The 15,650-nt window shown below is 41.7% G+C and overlaps 1 protein-coding gene and 1 long non-coding RNA gene across 2 annotated transcripts in view; both read left to right on the forward strand.

The window, feature by feature from the left end:
* The window catches only part of SLC9A9 (solute carrier family 9 member A9), a 277,743-nt gene that overhangs the window by 62,977 nt on the left and 199,116 nt on the right, over nucleotides 1-15,650 (forward strand). The window contains exon 6 of the mRNA XM_081190736.1: nucleotides 6,930-7,035. Coding sequence (XP_081046862.1) covers nucleotides 6,930-7,035 — 106 coding nt within the window. The remainder of the gene's footprint in view (nucleotides 1-6,929; nucleotides 7,036-15,650) is intronic.
* Nucleotides 7,874-8,746, forward strand: LOC308585251. The gene is made up of 2 exons (XR_014007197.1): nucleotides 7,874-8,539; nucleotides 8,574-8,746. It is a non-coding gene; the product is annotated as an uncharacterized lncRNA (long non-coding RNA).

The raw sequence follows: 15,650 nt of genomic DNA on the forward strand, positions 1-15,650 counted from the left end.
CACGTTTGACATTTCCTTTTGGTACATGGGAGGCATGGCTGATAGAGACAAACACCTCTGTATGTTTAGTCTGTATCTTTTTGTAGAGTTTTCCCCATTAGTTCTATTTTGTTTTCTGCATTGATGCACTTTTTTAAAAAAAAGTTTTCAAAATATTTCATATGCACTTTTAATTTTAAATGCACATCTTCCTCTCAAAATGCATATTTTCAGGCAAGTACAAAATGGATTGTACAGCTAAGACAGCAATGTGGTTCTTTTCCATGCCACTTGTTAATGCCAGAGGTCTAAGATACATCATGGGGGGACAAGGCTGTTGTGCTGTCATCTCTTATGTAAAATTTGCTAGGAACATTCAGCTTTCAGCCACAGAAACCTTATATCCAAGCTGGAAAACCTTTTGTTGAACTACAATTCCCTCTATAACAAAGGCAAAATAACCCAGTCAAGGACCAAGAAAAAACATGAATGATTCAGTAATGGCAAGACTCAAGTGCAGTGAAAGATTTCATAATGTAATCTAATCTAATATAAGAATACAAATATGTGGAACAACCAGTAAGAGACCGACGTGTTAATGAAAATACAAAACAATACATTATGGGAGGCATACAACTAATGGTTTTTATATTGTTTTATTATACAGGTTTGTTGTTGTAAGGTGTTCGGAGTAATGTTTTATGTCTTATTGGTGTAAACCACTTCAATATACTTTTTTATAGCAAACAGTATATAACAATTTTTATAAATAAATGTGATATACATTTTGGGGGGGATAGAACACAGCTACTTGATAATCTCTTGCTAACTATGATGAAAAAGCAACCATTCTTTTAACTATGATTTTCCACACCACTCTAGCCAATTATGAAAAGTCTCAGGGGTGATGTGATTAAAAAATCAGCACTCATTGAAAAATTGGTCCTTGGTCACGCTGCAAAACAAATTACATCACCACTTCGCCATATGTCTGCATCAAATCATATTAACAGGCCCTGATCTTTCCAGCCTGGCTTTATACATAACAAGTCTGAAATGAGTCCCATTGATATCTGTAGGATTCTTCTCAAGTTATGAGTGCTTAGAATTTCAATTTTAGGTTGCAATTCAATGTATGCTTATTGAACTCAATGAGGCTTACTTCTGAGAAAGCATGTGTAAGATTGCACTGTCAATCTTCCATTAGGACTGTTGTTGTCTGATACTATTCCACTATGGTTTCCTGTTCAATTGAATAATAAAATTCTACTAATTCTTCAGAATGATCCGAAGTGAATAAAAATTATGTTTTCCAAGATTTTTAGTTATCTGTTCCCCATTGTCACATATGTGCTTGTTTTAATGTAATGATAAGGAATAAGAAAGCTATTTTAGGGTTCAAATCAATAGCCACATTTGTTTTTAAAAGTAAACAAATGGGACTAGAAGGCCCGTCTTTTCTTACTTATTACCAAGGAACTTAATAAATCAGCTGGAAACGTTTGAGTGGAGCTGGATAATTATTGCTGATATAGGTGCAATTTTAAGCGCTTCACAGTGCAATCCTATACATGTCTACTCAGAAGTAAGCCCCTTTGAGTTGAGACTTACATCCAGGTAAGTTACATTTTCTGTGGTTACACTGACAAAATAACTGTAATTTTGGTTGAGTGCTATTTATTTGTAACCAGTTTGGTTTCCATAGTGAAATGTGCATTCACAATACTGCCTCTGCATATTTTTGAAATGTCTCTGGTTGTTGTTGTTGTTGTTATACCCTGCCTATCTGGCTGAGTTTCCCCAGCCATTCTGGGCAGCTTCCAACATACATAAGAAAACAGTGAGCAATTTATTTATTCTAGGTTCATGTCTCCCTCCTAGAATTTCCAAATACTGGAGATATTTTTATTTTCTATTTTTTAAAATCTTGCTATGGAGTAGGACATTCAGCATAGAATATTCATTGCTGAGCAATAAACCTTTTTTTTCTAACAGCTCCTTTGTTTACACACTTAATAGAGAAACTCCACTACATAACAAATGGCACCAATATGTGTCTCGAACATGGCTGTAAGAGAAGTGTTTCAACCTCATCCTTCCAAGTGTGGATCAGATTTTGTGAAAATCTCAGTGTTGAGCTTATTTGCACAGCTTTTTTTCCTAATCCCTTCTCTGCACAGAACTTCCTCTGGTTCTGCTAAAAATATGAACTATTATCTCATGCATGCATGCATAGATGCACTCTGGGTTTTCCAAAAGTAATCAGCATATACAAAAATGCACATAACTGTATACATAGAGATATATAGAGACATATATAAAAATTATTTCTATATAATTATATAGTATATATATTATGCATAAAATGCATATGTATTAGTACAAAATTATGCTGCAGCACAGGGCTTCGCTCTTTTGTAAGTATAATATACATCTATTTTTAATGCATATAATTACTTGGGCATTAAAAAAACAAAACCCAATAATGCACGAGCAGCTCACACATAACTCTGTACTAGAATCAAAAGGCAGTTTGATGCAATCGCAGATTGATTGATTGATTGATTGATCAGATCAGAACTGCCAAATGCCATATATAGATCTGTTTAAGATGGCTTTCTCCTCCTCCCTGTACTCACAAAGAAAACCCTTAAGAGTTTAGGCAAATAATCAGCTTCACCTGATTCTAATGGAAAGGCGAGATGGGGACAGAGCTGTGTCTTCAGTGTACTGAAGACTTATTGGCCTAACTCCCCTAATGGTGGCTTCCAACAGCTTCATATAGATGTTAAATATCATGGGGAAGAAGATGCATCCCCACAGGACTACAGCATAACTTCTGTGATCAGTGGTATCAGTCCCATTCATGTGGATCCCACAAGTTGACCAAACAGGTCAGCTAAGAGCTCCATTAAAAGAGGTCAGAGTTCACCCATTCTGTTTCCTTAATTGTTATGTAGGATCACCATTCTATGCATTCCACTTCTTCAAACATTGAATAATCGGGCATGCATCTCACATTAATTCATGAGCTGCAGCATCCTCTGATCTGCCACAGGTTTCAGTTCCTTCTTTGAATTTCATTCCCTTCACCTTCTACATTACCAATGCATATGGGGACCTTGCTTTTTTGCAGTGTTTTATCAATATTAATTCAATCATGCATATTAATTGTATCAAGGCTCTTTCAGTGTGGTGGGCCATGATGCCATCAAGTGGCCTTGCTTTTTGCCCCCAGGTTTCTCCAAAAAACCCTTTCAAAGCCAAATTCAAAGCACAGGACAAAAAGTTGTCAGCTTTGGGTGACATCTTCAGAAGTCCCTCTCAAAGCACCACCTTGCCCAGGGATTTGAAAAGACCCTTGGTGCCTGCTACCCCTAGGTAAAGGTAAAGGGACCCCTGACTGTTAGGTCCAGTCACGAACGACTCTGGGGTTGCGGTGCTCAACTCACTTTACTGGCCGAGGGAGCCGGCATACAGCTTCCGGGTCATGTGGCCAGCATGACTAAGCCGCTTCTGGTGAACCAGAGCAGCGCACGGAAACACCGTTTACCTTCCCTCTGGAGCGGAACCTATTTATCAACTTGCACTTTGACGTGCTTTCAAACTGCTAGGTTGGCAGGAGCAGGGACCGAGCAACGGGAGCTCACTCCATTGCAGGGATTCAAACCGCCAACCTTCTGATCGGCAAGCCCTAGGCTCTGTGGTTTAGATCTGCTACCCCTACTTTCCGCCAAACCCTGCCCATACCTGTTGAAATGCTGATGTCATCAGGTGTAGGACAGATAGGTGTGGCTTGCCTGAAATAGTCTTGCAGGCCCAATGTGAAGCCTAGTGGGCCTAAGTCAGCTCGCAGGCTACAGCTTCCTCACCCCTGCCTTAGAGCAGTGATGGGGAGCCTTTGGCCTGTCTGATGTTGCTGAACTACAACTTACATAATCTCTGACCATTGGCCACACTGATTGAGGTTTATGGGAGCTGGACTGTAGCAGGATCAGAATGTATACAGTTTCTCCACGCCTGCCTTAGAGACTGTTATATGGAAAAGAGAATCGGGAAAAGCAGAAGTACTGAGAGACTTGTACCATCTCCTGAGCAATCACTAGGAGCTCAATCACCCGCAAAGCTCTCCTTACAATGCATTAAGAATGGGGAAGGGAGAAGGACAAGTGACTTTTCTTTAAATTTTCAGTACAGATTCAGAAATACCACACAGCATCTTCAATGGGCTAACTTAAACCCATTGATTGCTGTGGGTCTGCTCTGAGAACAACTTAGTCCAATTCAACCCCTGCTCTGCACTGTTTCAAAATGTGGGTGATGGCCTGCAAAAGGGAATCTTCCACCACGTTAAAACTTTCTGAAGCTTTGTTTCAGAGAGAAAGACTCCAGCTAGCCTTTCTCCCTACCCTTACATACTAATTTTGCTATGTGCAGGGGACTTTCCTTGGACGTGGGAAACATTCCAACTCTCTTCTCCCACCTACATCCTAAAGAGACACAACCTTGAAAAGGCCGAACTAATTCAGCTCTTAATATCAGCGTTCTGGAGGTATTGACATTCTAATCGGAAATTACTTTGCATACTTGTACCTCCCTCCCCCCTCCACTTTGACATTTAAGGCTTTGGAAAACATTTGCCTCAATAAAGGTTTGCTGAAGCAGAACTGTTTCAAAGCTACGTGATCTCGCTTACCTTCATTTAGGCTGATAATCAGAATGCTCTTTTCTGTTTGGGGTTTCTATGGTTACAGCTGTATGGCTGATGTGGGTTGCCCTGCCCCCCCCCCAAGCCACGCAAAACAGCTGGAAAATATTTTGTAAGTTGTAGGGAGGGAGGAAATAGCTTGGTAATTAAAATGCTTTATTGATGGGTTTGTTTTTTTCTTGAACTAAGCCTTGAGTAGGATGGCTGATTAGCAGTGCCAGGAATCTATAATTACAACTGGAGCAGTTATTTTTAGCATAAGGGTTTTTCAACATGGTTGGTTTAGTGGGGAAGCTTCTCTCCTCTTGGCCAATGAAAAGTGGGAAGGAACGAGAGGCTCAAAGAGAACATGCCAGCTGCTTTGGTGCTGTGTATTTTTTTAAATTACAGGTTTATTGCTCAACTCTGTTGTAATTCCCATTGATTCCACTACAGATTTGTGCCACTGCATTTGAAGCACACTCCTTCTCCTGGGGGATTGAAGAAAACGGGCACATATTCAGTTTTTGAACCCCCACTTTCCAGTTCCATTACTGCAATGTAAACCTGCACTTCCCCCAAAGAATCCTGGGATCTCTAGTTTGTTAAGGATGATGAGAGTCGTTGGGACAGTCCTATTCCTCCAGACAGAGCTACAGTTCCCAGAGTTTTCTGGAAGGGGGTTGATAGTTAAACCACTTTGTGAGCGGAATAGGGGTCTCCTAACAACTCTCAGCACCACTAACAACTGACAGGATTCTCTATTTAAGGTGATACAATACAGTTTTAAATATAGTACAGATGGGGTCTCAAAGGAGAATCCCTCTCTAAAAAGGACCATCCTTCCACTCCAAAAAGCATGTGCACAAGAGAAAGGTGTCTGCAGAGCAAAGAATTCCAAACAACTGATGCCCCAGGAAGGGAGGGGGGTTCTTACAACAGCTTTGGCTTTGGGGTGAGCAGTTTATTACAGCATATATTTGGCTGAGCTGGGGTTGGTGACTTAACACCCCAGCTTGGTCGAAGATCCGCTGCTTTCTAGTTGCTCATTCTAGTGACTATTAGGATTGTCAATTGCACAGTAATGTACCACAGCGGCAGTGAAACAAATGCAATGAGATACTGTCTATTTTTTCCAATACTACGAATCATTAGTAATTTTTCCAATGGATTCCTGATGGGAAAATCTATGTCCCTCTGGTGCCTGAAACAATCTAGATACAGATACCCATCTTTGGGTGACTGCAAAAACTATATAGCAGGTTAATAATGTAACATCAGAAGTATAATAATAATAATAATAATAATAATAATAATAATAATAATAATAATAATTGTTGTTGTTTAGTCGTTTAGTCGTGTCCGACTCTTCGTGACCCCATGGACCAGAGCACGCCAGGCACTTCTGTCCTCCACTGCCTCCCGCAGTTTGATCAAACTCATGCTGGTAGCTTCAAGAACAAATAATAATAATAATAATAATTTATTACAGTGGTACCTCGGGTTACAGACACTTCAGGTTACAGACTCCACTAACCCAGAAATAGTACCTCGGGTTAAGAACTTTGCTTCAGGATGCAAACAGAAATTGTGCAGCAGCAGCGTGGCAGCAGCGGGAGGCCCATTAGCTAAAGTGGTACCTCTGGTTAAGAACAGTTTCAGGTTAAGAACGGACCTCCAGAAAGAATTATGTTCTTAACCCGAGGTACCACTGTATTTGTACCCCGCCCATCTGGCTGGGTTTCCCCAGCCACTCTGGGCAGCTTCCAACAAAGATTAAAAATGCATTAAAATGTCACACATTAAAAACTTCCCTGAACAGGGCTGCCTTCAGATGTCTTCTAAAAGTCAGATCTCTTTGACATCTGATGGGAGGGTGTTCCACAGGGCGGGCACCACTACCGAGAAGGCCCTCTGCCCGGTTCCCTGTAGCTTTGCTTCTCTTAGTGAGGGAACTGCTAGAACCTCAGCGTCCGGGCAGAACGATGGGGGTGGAGACGCTCCTTTAGGTATACTGGGCCAAGGCCATTTAGGGCTTTAAAGGTCAACCCCAACACTTTGAACTGTGCTCGGAAACATACTGAAGATTGAGAAACAGCAAAATCCTAACCAAGTAAGTCCTATTCAGTAGGACATACTTACAGGTAAGTGGGGTTGGGTTTGCAGCCTAAGACTAAAACCTAACCCAAGATTTGCCCGGATGAGAGACATTGGATATGGCAGATCTCTGAACATGACAAGTTCTTTCTGTTATTCCTTCTAGTGACAGTCCTGGCTATTTTCCATGAGCTTCATGTTGATACAGATCTCTACACCCTCCTCTTTGGTGAAAGTGTCCTAAATGATGCTGTGGCTATAGTTCTCACACAGTAAGTGCAAATGCTTGGATCTTTTGTAAAGTGAAAATGTTGATTATTAACTTACAAATGGAGGCCATCATTACAGGTGCCTTTTCCAGAGGGTATTCAGCTGCATGACACTGACATGCTAATAGTGTGTTAATGGTGGCAGACCGTTTCAGTAGTTATTCTGAGATGCTGCCCCAGTGTTATTTCACTATGGTCATCTATTGCACTGTAGCGCAACAAAAGCAGGACAACGATGAATAAAAAGTTAGGGAGTTATCAGACATGCACTGATTGGAAATGAAGTCCCAAATGTTTGCAGGTGTAAAACAGTATTGAAAAGCAGGATCACATATAACCATTTGGCCCGTCAAGGAATTTTGGGCACTGAGTTACTGAGAAAAGGAACTCTGTGGGGGATAAACAACAATGCCCAGAATTCTTTGAGGGAAAGAATATACTTAGAATATGCTTTAAAGCTATACTATGTGTGCAGTCCAAGGCCACATTAACTCCATACGTTTAAAGCACTATTATGCCCCTTTAAATAGTAATTTTGCGAGCTGTTCAGTTTCTTCATTTATTATCATAGAATACTGAGATTGGAGTAGTTTAATATTTCTTTTAAGTTCTGCATTATCCAGCTTTTTATATAATTCTTTTTCATTTTTTCTGATTTTTTGCTGCTTTTTTCTTTTTGGTTTCTATGAATTGAGTTTTCTTTTATAAAAAAAAATCCTCTAGGGACTGCTTTGCTGGCATCCCAGACAATTTTGGAGTCTGTTCCTTTGTTTCAAAAAATTCCCTTAATGCTTTATCTACTGTTTTTTCATCGTTTAATAGTGTTTCATTTAGTCTCCATCTTATTGATTTTTTCTATTACCCCTTCAGGCAAACAAACGCTGCATTATGGTCAGATATTGTTTTTAGTTGAATTTCGGCTTTAAATATTTTTGGTGTTAGGTCTTATCATATCCAAATGGCGAGTTGTAAGTTGCTAACCCTCACACCATGTTCCAGGTCTTTTCTTAAGATCCCCTAACCTTCAGGAGATGGTTTAGGGAATTCAACAGTTGTGAGGATGAACTTATACTCTCATGAATGTGGATACAACCCAATACAATTTTTCCCCTATTTAGAAGAATCTGTGAATTTTTAATATTTATGTAGGAGTAATATTGGTTGCTATAGAAGTATTTGTCAGTTAGGTACTAATTGGCAAAAGGAAGAAAGAAGATTGATAATATCTCAACTTGTTTCTGTTGTATGTCTATTAAAAACAACAAAGTAAGGCAGGATGTGGCAGAAATCTCTTTTATAAACAACACACTGTGGGCATGTTGAACACTGTGGGCATGTTAAAAGCATTTACACAGATTCATAGAAACCTAGCATTCTAATACCAATTAATACCAATCATTATAGTATATTTCCTTTAAAAATGGTTTTGTTCTCTAGGTTTAAATATATCCCAATTATACAGTTTCTGTCCAAAAGGCACATGGCTACCAATAGATTAAATAAGCATGTCAATAGATTAAATAAGCAATAGATAAAATAAGCATGTCATTAACAAGCCTGTGAATGGTATTACTTGTCGAACTCTGAGCAGATATTAGGAGATCTGACTCCATCTTACGCACTGTATTTAGATCAAAATATTGATTGGCATTGTGTTGGTTTTTGTGATTGATTGTGTCTGGTTCGGAATAAATTTGAAATGTTACAATGTTGATATTATTGATGAACAGTTGTTTATTTGGTAGTTTGCTCTCGCTGCAGAGGTGGATCTAGGGACCACCAGCCACAATGATTTGGACTGTAACTGCAAGGTGTGCAGTTCAAAAGGAATTTGTCAATGCAATTTTGTAAATAGGTGGGATCAGGTATAGCAAATACATTGCTGGTTCATAAGTACAAACAGCATTTCGCTATGTTTATTACCTGTTCCTCTCTAAACAATATTAGCTCAATAGAGGTTCACCTTAGAACAAAGCAGTTTACTAGCCAAAGCCCCTCTCCCTTCTCTCCTTACTGCAAAATGTGAATTATTTTCTGGGGCAAGAATTATGAAGAATACCTATGATACTTTATAAAGCTTCTGGTGATTTCACTGGGACTCTAATTTCATCCCAAATACATTTCAGACAACTGTATGAACATTTTGAAAGATGATATGAAGGTGAAGAAATAGAGGGTAACAATGAAAATATACACGCACACACAAACACTTTCACAACAGTCACAGGAAGACTTGGCAGCACATTAACAATAAATACAGGCAGTGACCATTTGGCATGGGGGTTCTGTTCCTGCCCCCCCCCCATTAGCAGAGTGCGCAAAGGTCTGCCTCCCCGTTCCTCCCTGCCCCCTGTTCCGTCCCTGTTCTGCCCCCTTCCGGGTCCAAAAGGACCTGCATGACAGCAGTCGCACATCAATTGGACACACACAAAATGGTTATCACTGACTGTTCGGGGGGGGGGGGAAGACAGCAGCATTAGGCATGGGGCAATATTCCCTATCAACACAAGACACAGTTTATACAATGTATATTGAAGGAAAAGCTACCCTGGTGCACCAAGTTGTCACAATCAGTACATTTAGACAGCAAAACCCAACATGAAACCTTAAAGTTGTGCAGCGTTCAACTAAGTTGTACTCAGAGTAGACCCATTAACATCAATGTACCCAAGTTAATCATTTCCATTGATTTCAGTGCATCTGCTCTGAGTAGGAATACCACTGGCTATAAACCTCATAATTAAGAATTTTCTAATTAAGGAATTTCCTAATTAAGGAATTAAGTAATGATGAAAATCATGTTTTAATTTATTTAATCTGCATAAATTTGCATATGACTAAAGCAGTAGCTGGGGGTGGGAAGAGGTCATTTTCTTTGTTTTTAGATGGTGCAGTCTGAGGTTCCACAAATAAAGAGCCTGGTGAGTTAAAAAAAACCTGGAACCTCACTGCAGCAGAGATACAATCTAAGAAGCAGCATTTCCTCTTGTTTGAGAAAGAGGACACTCCTCCTAAGCTAGCGTCAAAAGGAATATGCTAGTACTCTTCTTATTCTGTCTCAAACAGCCTGTGACTCAAAATAAAAACCAGAAAAAAATTGCCCAGCTCATTTCCACTCACGTGCAACCAAATCATGAAAACAGACACCAAAATGGCCACTAAGAACAGCTTCAGGCATCACACCAATGCCTCAAGTGCCTTGCATTGCTGTTCGTTTACATCATTGTAATGTTCAAAACAGACTTCATATGCTCACAGGGGAACCATGATTGAAAGATTTAATTCAGCACAGATTGTGCACAGGAACCTAACATGATGGCTTAATTCCAACCCTTAAAAAAATCCACCCTAATACCAGCCTTGCTGCAATGTGAAGCAAGAATGTTCGTTCATACACACACACACACACACACACACACACAACAACAACAACAACAACAACAACAACAACAACAACAACAACAGAAGGCTAAAAATGAATGTTGATGCACAATGATGATATGGGCCTGGAAGAATAAGAAGGCATGCCTAGTATTATGGGACCAAACCCATAAAGACAGGGAGATTTCTCTTCTTTAAAGAAAGAAATGGAAATGGAATGGATAGCTATATCCTCTGCCCTCACTTAGAAAATATTTAGATGAAGTATCTTCCAAAATAAATGAAGCAGCAGCAGTAGTAGATGCAGGTTTTATACTATCTCTTTTAACCGATAGATGGGAGAAGGATTTGAGAAATAAATGTGTGCGGGTTGAGCCTGCATGTGAAAGGTCTTGAAGGAGATAGAGGGCACAAATGTGACTGAGTTCTGAGAGGGGCTGGATAGCAGAATGGAGCCCTGAGCTACAGCTGACTGATATGGATATTGAATGGACCCTCAGATTTCCTACTCTCACCTCCTGGAGCAAAGAATGATCTAGAGAAATTATAATCAAGTTCTGTAATCACAAGATATAAGGAAAGATCTCTGCACACAGGCTAGCCAGCTGAATCCAGTGCCCTTCAATGGAAAGTCTGTTTTGACTTGAAAAATATGTCACCAGAGATCCTTCATTGACAGAGGGCTCTGAAGCCCCACAGTGATCCTGCAGAAGCAGGAATAATAATAATAATAATAATAATAATAATAATAATAATAATACCTTTATTGTCATTGTACAACCTGTGTACAATGAAATTAAGCAAGCCTCTTCCCCCAAACACTCAATCTCTTATCAAACAACACACCACCTCACAAGTCAATTTTGCTATGTTATTTTTTGTTCAACAGCCTAACAGCCCACGGATAGAAGCTATTTTTTAGCCTGTTGGTATGGCTGATTATACTTCTATATCTCCTGCCCGAGGGTAGAAGATTAAAGAGGTGATGGCCGGGGTATGAGTCATCCCTGATAATTTTTCTCACTCTCCTAAGGCAAGGATCCCTTGAGATGTCATCTAGCAGATTTAAGGGACAGCCAATGATATTGTGTGCTGTATTCACCTCACGATTGGTGAGGATTGCCCTCCCATGCAGATCTCCAAGTGAGGACACAGCTATTGGTCTATGATGAAAACAACTGTTGCAATTTCAGTATGGTTTCTACAGTTTAATTTCATTCTTGTTAAAAAAAAATCAATGCAATGGGGTTGGGAGTGGAATTGGGATTACAGCTGCCCACTCCACCCCTGCCCTCTACCCATTCAGTCTTTGCACAGAGATCCTATGCTACGTGCATACAGCTGTTGCACAAAAATCACATGTTGGTTAGGGGTAGGGCTAGGCAGTGCTTTTTTCTAAAAAAAAAAAAATTAGGGGTGCTCTCATTTTCCTACTCATATTGAAATACTGCCCTCAATGGGGCCAAACTTAGATTCACAAGATGTTTAGGGGTATGTGTACCCCCGCGTACCCCCAGGAAAAAAAGCACTGGGGCTAGGAGGCCTTAAAGCTTCTCTCATAATACTAGAATTCTTGGGCATTCAATGAAACTGGATATTGGAAGATTCGGGACAGATAAACCCATGGCATACGGTTAAACTATGCAACTCATTCCTACAGGAGGCAGTGATGGCTGCCAGTCTGGATGGCCTTAAAACAGAACTGGTCAAAACAAAACAAACTAAATAAATAATAATAATAATTCCTTCCAGTAGCACCTTAGAGACCAACTAAGTTAGTTATTCATATGAGTTTTCGTGTGCATGCACACTTCTTCAGATACACTGAAGCAGAAGTCACCAGACTCTTATATATAGTGAGAGGGTGGGGAGGGGTATTACTCAGAAGGGTGGTGGGAATGGGTGATTGGCTGATAGGTGTGGTAAACCTGTTGACTGTTAATGACTGCAATTGGTCTTACAGGAAAAAGCAAGGGGTGAGATGGCTAAAAGTAGCTTTATCATGTATAAGATAAGATAAGATAAGATAAGATGTATAAGATAAGAATCCAATGTCTCTATTCAGACCAGGTCTCAAGTTTGGTAATAAGTTGCAATTCAGCAACTTCTCTTTAAAGTCTATTTCTGAAATTCTTTGGTAATAAGACAGCTACTTTGAGATCTTATATAGAATGTCCTGGGAAACTGAAGTGTTCTCCTACTGGTTTCTCTGTCTTGTGATTCCTGATATCAGATTTATGTCCATTTATCCTTTGGCGTAGCGTTTGGCCTGTTTGTCCAATATAGAGAGCTGAAGGTCACTGTTGGCATTTGATGGCATACACAGTGTTAGAAGATGAGCAATTAAATAGCCCTGTGATGGTATGTTTGATCTTGTTGGGGCCAGTAATGTTGTTGTCCAGGTGTATGTGGCAGCAAAGTAGGCATCTGGGTTTATCGCAGGCTCTGGTACCAGTGTCCATGTTAAGTCTGGTTGTTGTATTATTGTGGGTGAGGAGTTGTTTAAGATTGGGTGGCTGTCTGTAGGCAATGAAAGGTCTTCCTCCCAGAGCTTGAGAAAGAGAACTGTCATTTATTTTATTTTGTTTCGACTACGACAGACCAACACAGCAATCTACCTGTAACTAGAACTGGTCAAATTTATGCAGGAAAAGGCTATTGATGGCTACAATCCATAATGGCTATAATCGTCAGTGCTTTATTTCTAAGGGGGATGGTGCCTGTACTCCCCATGCCCTCCCATCCCCCCACACCTTTACCTGCTCACAAGCACCCCACCACCATCCAACCGCTGCCGCTTTCCTGCCCACCCATCCACTCACTCCCCCATTGCACCTTTGCCTACCACCTCCGCCATTTCCCGCAGCGGTAGGCACAGTCTCCCAGAAGCAGTTTGGCAAAGCATCTTCCAGGAGCTTGCCTGAGAATCATAAAAGGGTTGCACCAAAGCACCTCTGCTCTGGTCCAAGCTTTTTTATGATCATCAGGTACCTTCCTGGAAGGCGTTTTGGCAATTGTAAGAGGGCCGTGTGAATCTGTAATGCAGGGGAAGAGGTGGCAGTATGGTGTACAGGCGCATACCACCTCAAGAAGCACTGATTACAACAACAACAACAACAACTACAAAGTCATTGGAGGATTGGAGTATCAGTTTCCAGCTATGAGTGCTTCACCAACTACTGCCTTTTTTGGTCATAGTTTACTTGGCAATGGTATTCCATACTCTGGTCATTTTCAGAACCAATTATTGCAATGGCTTGGGGAGGCCCTTGAAGGCAACTTGGAGACTTAAACTGGTACACTATGAAGCAGCTAGAAAATGTTTTTCCTTGACACAGAAAGTCTTAATAAACTGTTCTTAAAAGCCTTAACGAAATTCAGCAGCTAGATTGCTCTCTGGGCTTCCATTTAGAACTCTCATAACTTTATTTTAAAACAGCTGTGCTGGTTGCCATTTTTTCCCCAGGCCCAATTCAAGGTCCTCACATTAGTGTTTAAAACCATAAATTACTGCAGCACCCCAAAATAAGAAAGACCACTACCTTCCCTATAGGCCCTCTCAAGTGTTAAGACCAGCAGAGGTGTTCCTCAAAAGTTTGGGAGCTGGAGGCCCAGGAGATGGAACTCTCTTTGGTGACCCCTAAGTTGTGGGATTCTGTGAGGGTTTGATTAGCTGCTTGTGCGTGAAAACGTGCTCCCTCAGAGTTTGTGCGCCCCCACAAACCTCCGTGTGTGACGGAGCTCCTCAGACATGTCTGCTCTAGTCACTAGTAGAGTCCGACAGTGGCTGTCTGCGGAAGCGTTTCCAACAAAGAAGTTCCTTAACGGAAACGCGTCTCCTGGACTCACGGCGTGACAGTTTCCTGCGAGGTATGGGTCTCCCTATGGGAGACTCCGATACCTCCCCACTGTTCTCGCTGGAAGTCTCCCTGAGCCCTCCCTCCTGCTCGCATTCCCTCAGAGACCCACTCCTCCCCCTGCTGGTCCCTGCTTCAGCAGTTGAGTCTCTTTCATCCTGCCTAAGTCCCTCCACCACCTGATGCTCTGATGGCAGTTCCCTGACATCCACCTCCCCTCCAGGGCCCCCCTCACCCCCTCCCAATTCCTCCCCCCTGGGAGGTGAAGGGCTAAAACCCCGAAACGAATCTTCCTCATCTTCTGACGTCTCGAACAATTCTCTCCATCGATCGTCGTCCTGGCCAGCTGAATCCTCCTGCTCTTCAGAATCTGGGAACCCCTCCAACTCCTCTTCCTCGTCGGTGGTGGCAAAGTATTCCCTTCGGAACCTCGCTACAGGCTGAGGTTTACGTGGGAACCTCTGATGAAAAGTCTCTATTAAAACCTCGTCATTGACATCCTCTGCCCTAACCCAGGTGTTTTCCGACTCCGGTTCCCCTTCCCACATTACCAAATACTCTACTTGATCTCCCTTCCACCTGGAATCGAGGATCTCCGCTACATGGTAGCTGTGTTCCTTCTCCTCCATTGCTGGTCCCCTAGTGACCCTCCCCTCACTGTCTCCTCTATACGGTGACAGCAACGACCTGTGAAAAACTGGGTGCAGCTTCATGTGGTTCGGTAACCGGAGCCTGAAAGCCACTGGATTGACCTGCTGTATGACTTCAAACGGACCCAGCCTTTTGGGTCTTAATTTCTTACAACCTCCTTTGAATGGCAACCCTTGGGTTGACAGCCACACCTGGTCCCCCACCCTGATGCTTTCACCTTCCCTTCTGTTTTTGTCTGCTTGCCTCTTATATTCCTCCTTAGCCCTGTTTAAGTTGAGTTGGAGCTGGCGATGGATCGCTTCCATTTCTTCCACGAACTGTTCTGCAGCTGGAACGCTCCAGTTCTCCCCCTCCCCCCCTGGGAAGGCTCTGGGATGGCACCCGTGATTAGCCAAAAAGGGGCTCATCCCCGTGGACACGTTCTCTGCATTGTTGTAGGCAAATTCTGCCAACGCCAGCTTCTCCACCCAATCATTCTCTCTGTCATTAACATAACACCTCAAATATTGTTGGAGAACCCCATTTGCTCTTTCCGCCTGCCCGTTGGTTTCAGGATGACGGGCCGTCGAGAAATTAACCTCTACATGCAGTAAGCTCATGAGCTTCCTCCAGAACCTGGAAGTAAATTGTTTCCCTCGGTCTGAAACCACCCTCAAGGGGGCGCCATGCAACCTAAACACATTCTCTACAAACAATTTGGCGGTTTCTTCTGCTGTAACCGCATGTGAG

The sequence above is a fragment of the Podarcis bocagei genome, assembly GCF_964188305.1.
Source record: "Podarcis bocagei genome assembly, chromosome: 4".
Taxonomy (NCBI): Eukaryota; Metazoa; Chordata; class Lepidosauria; order Squamata; family Lacertidae; genus Podarcis; species Podarcis bocagei.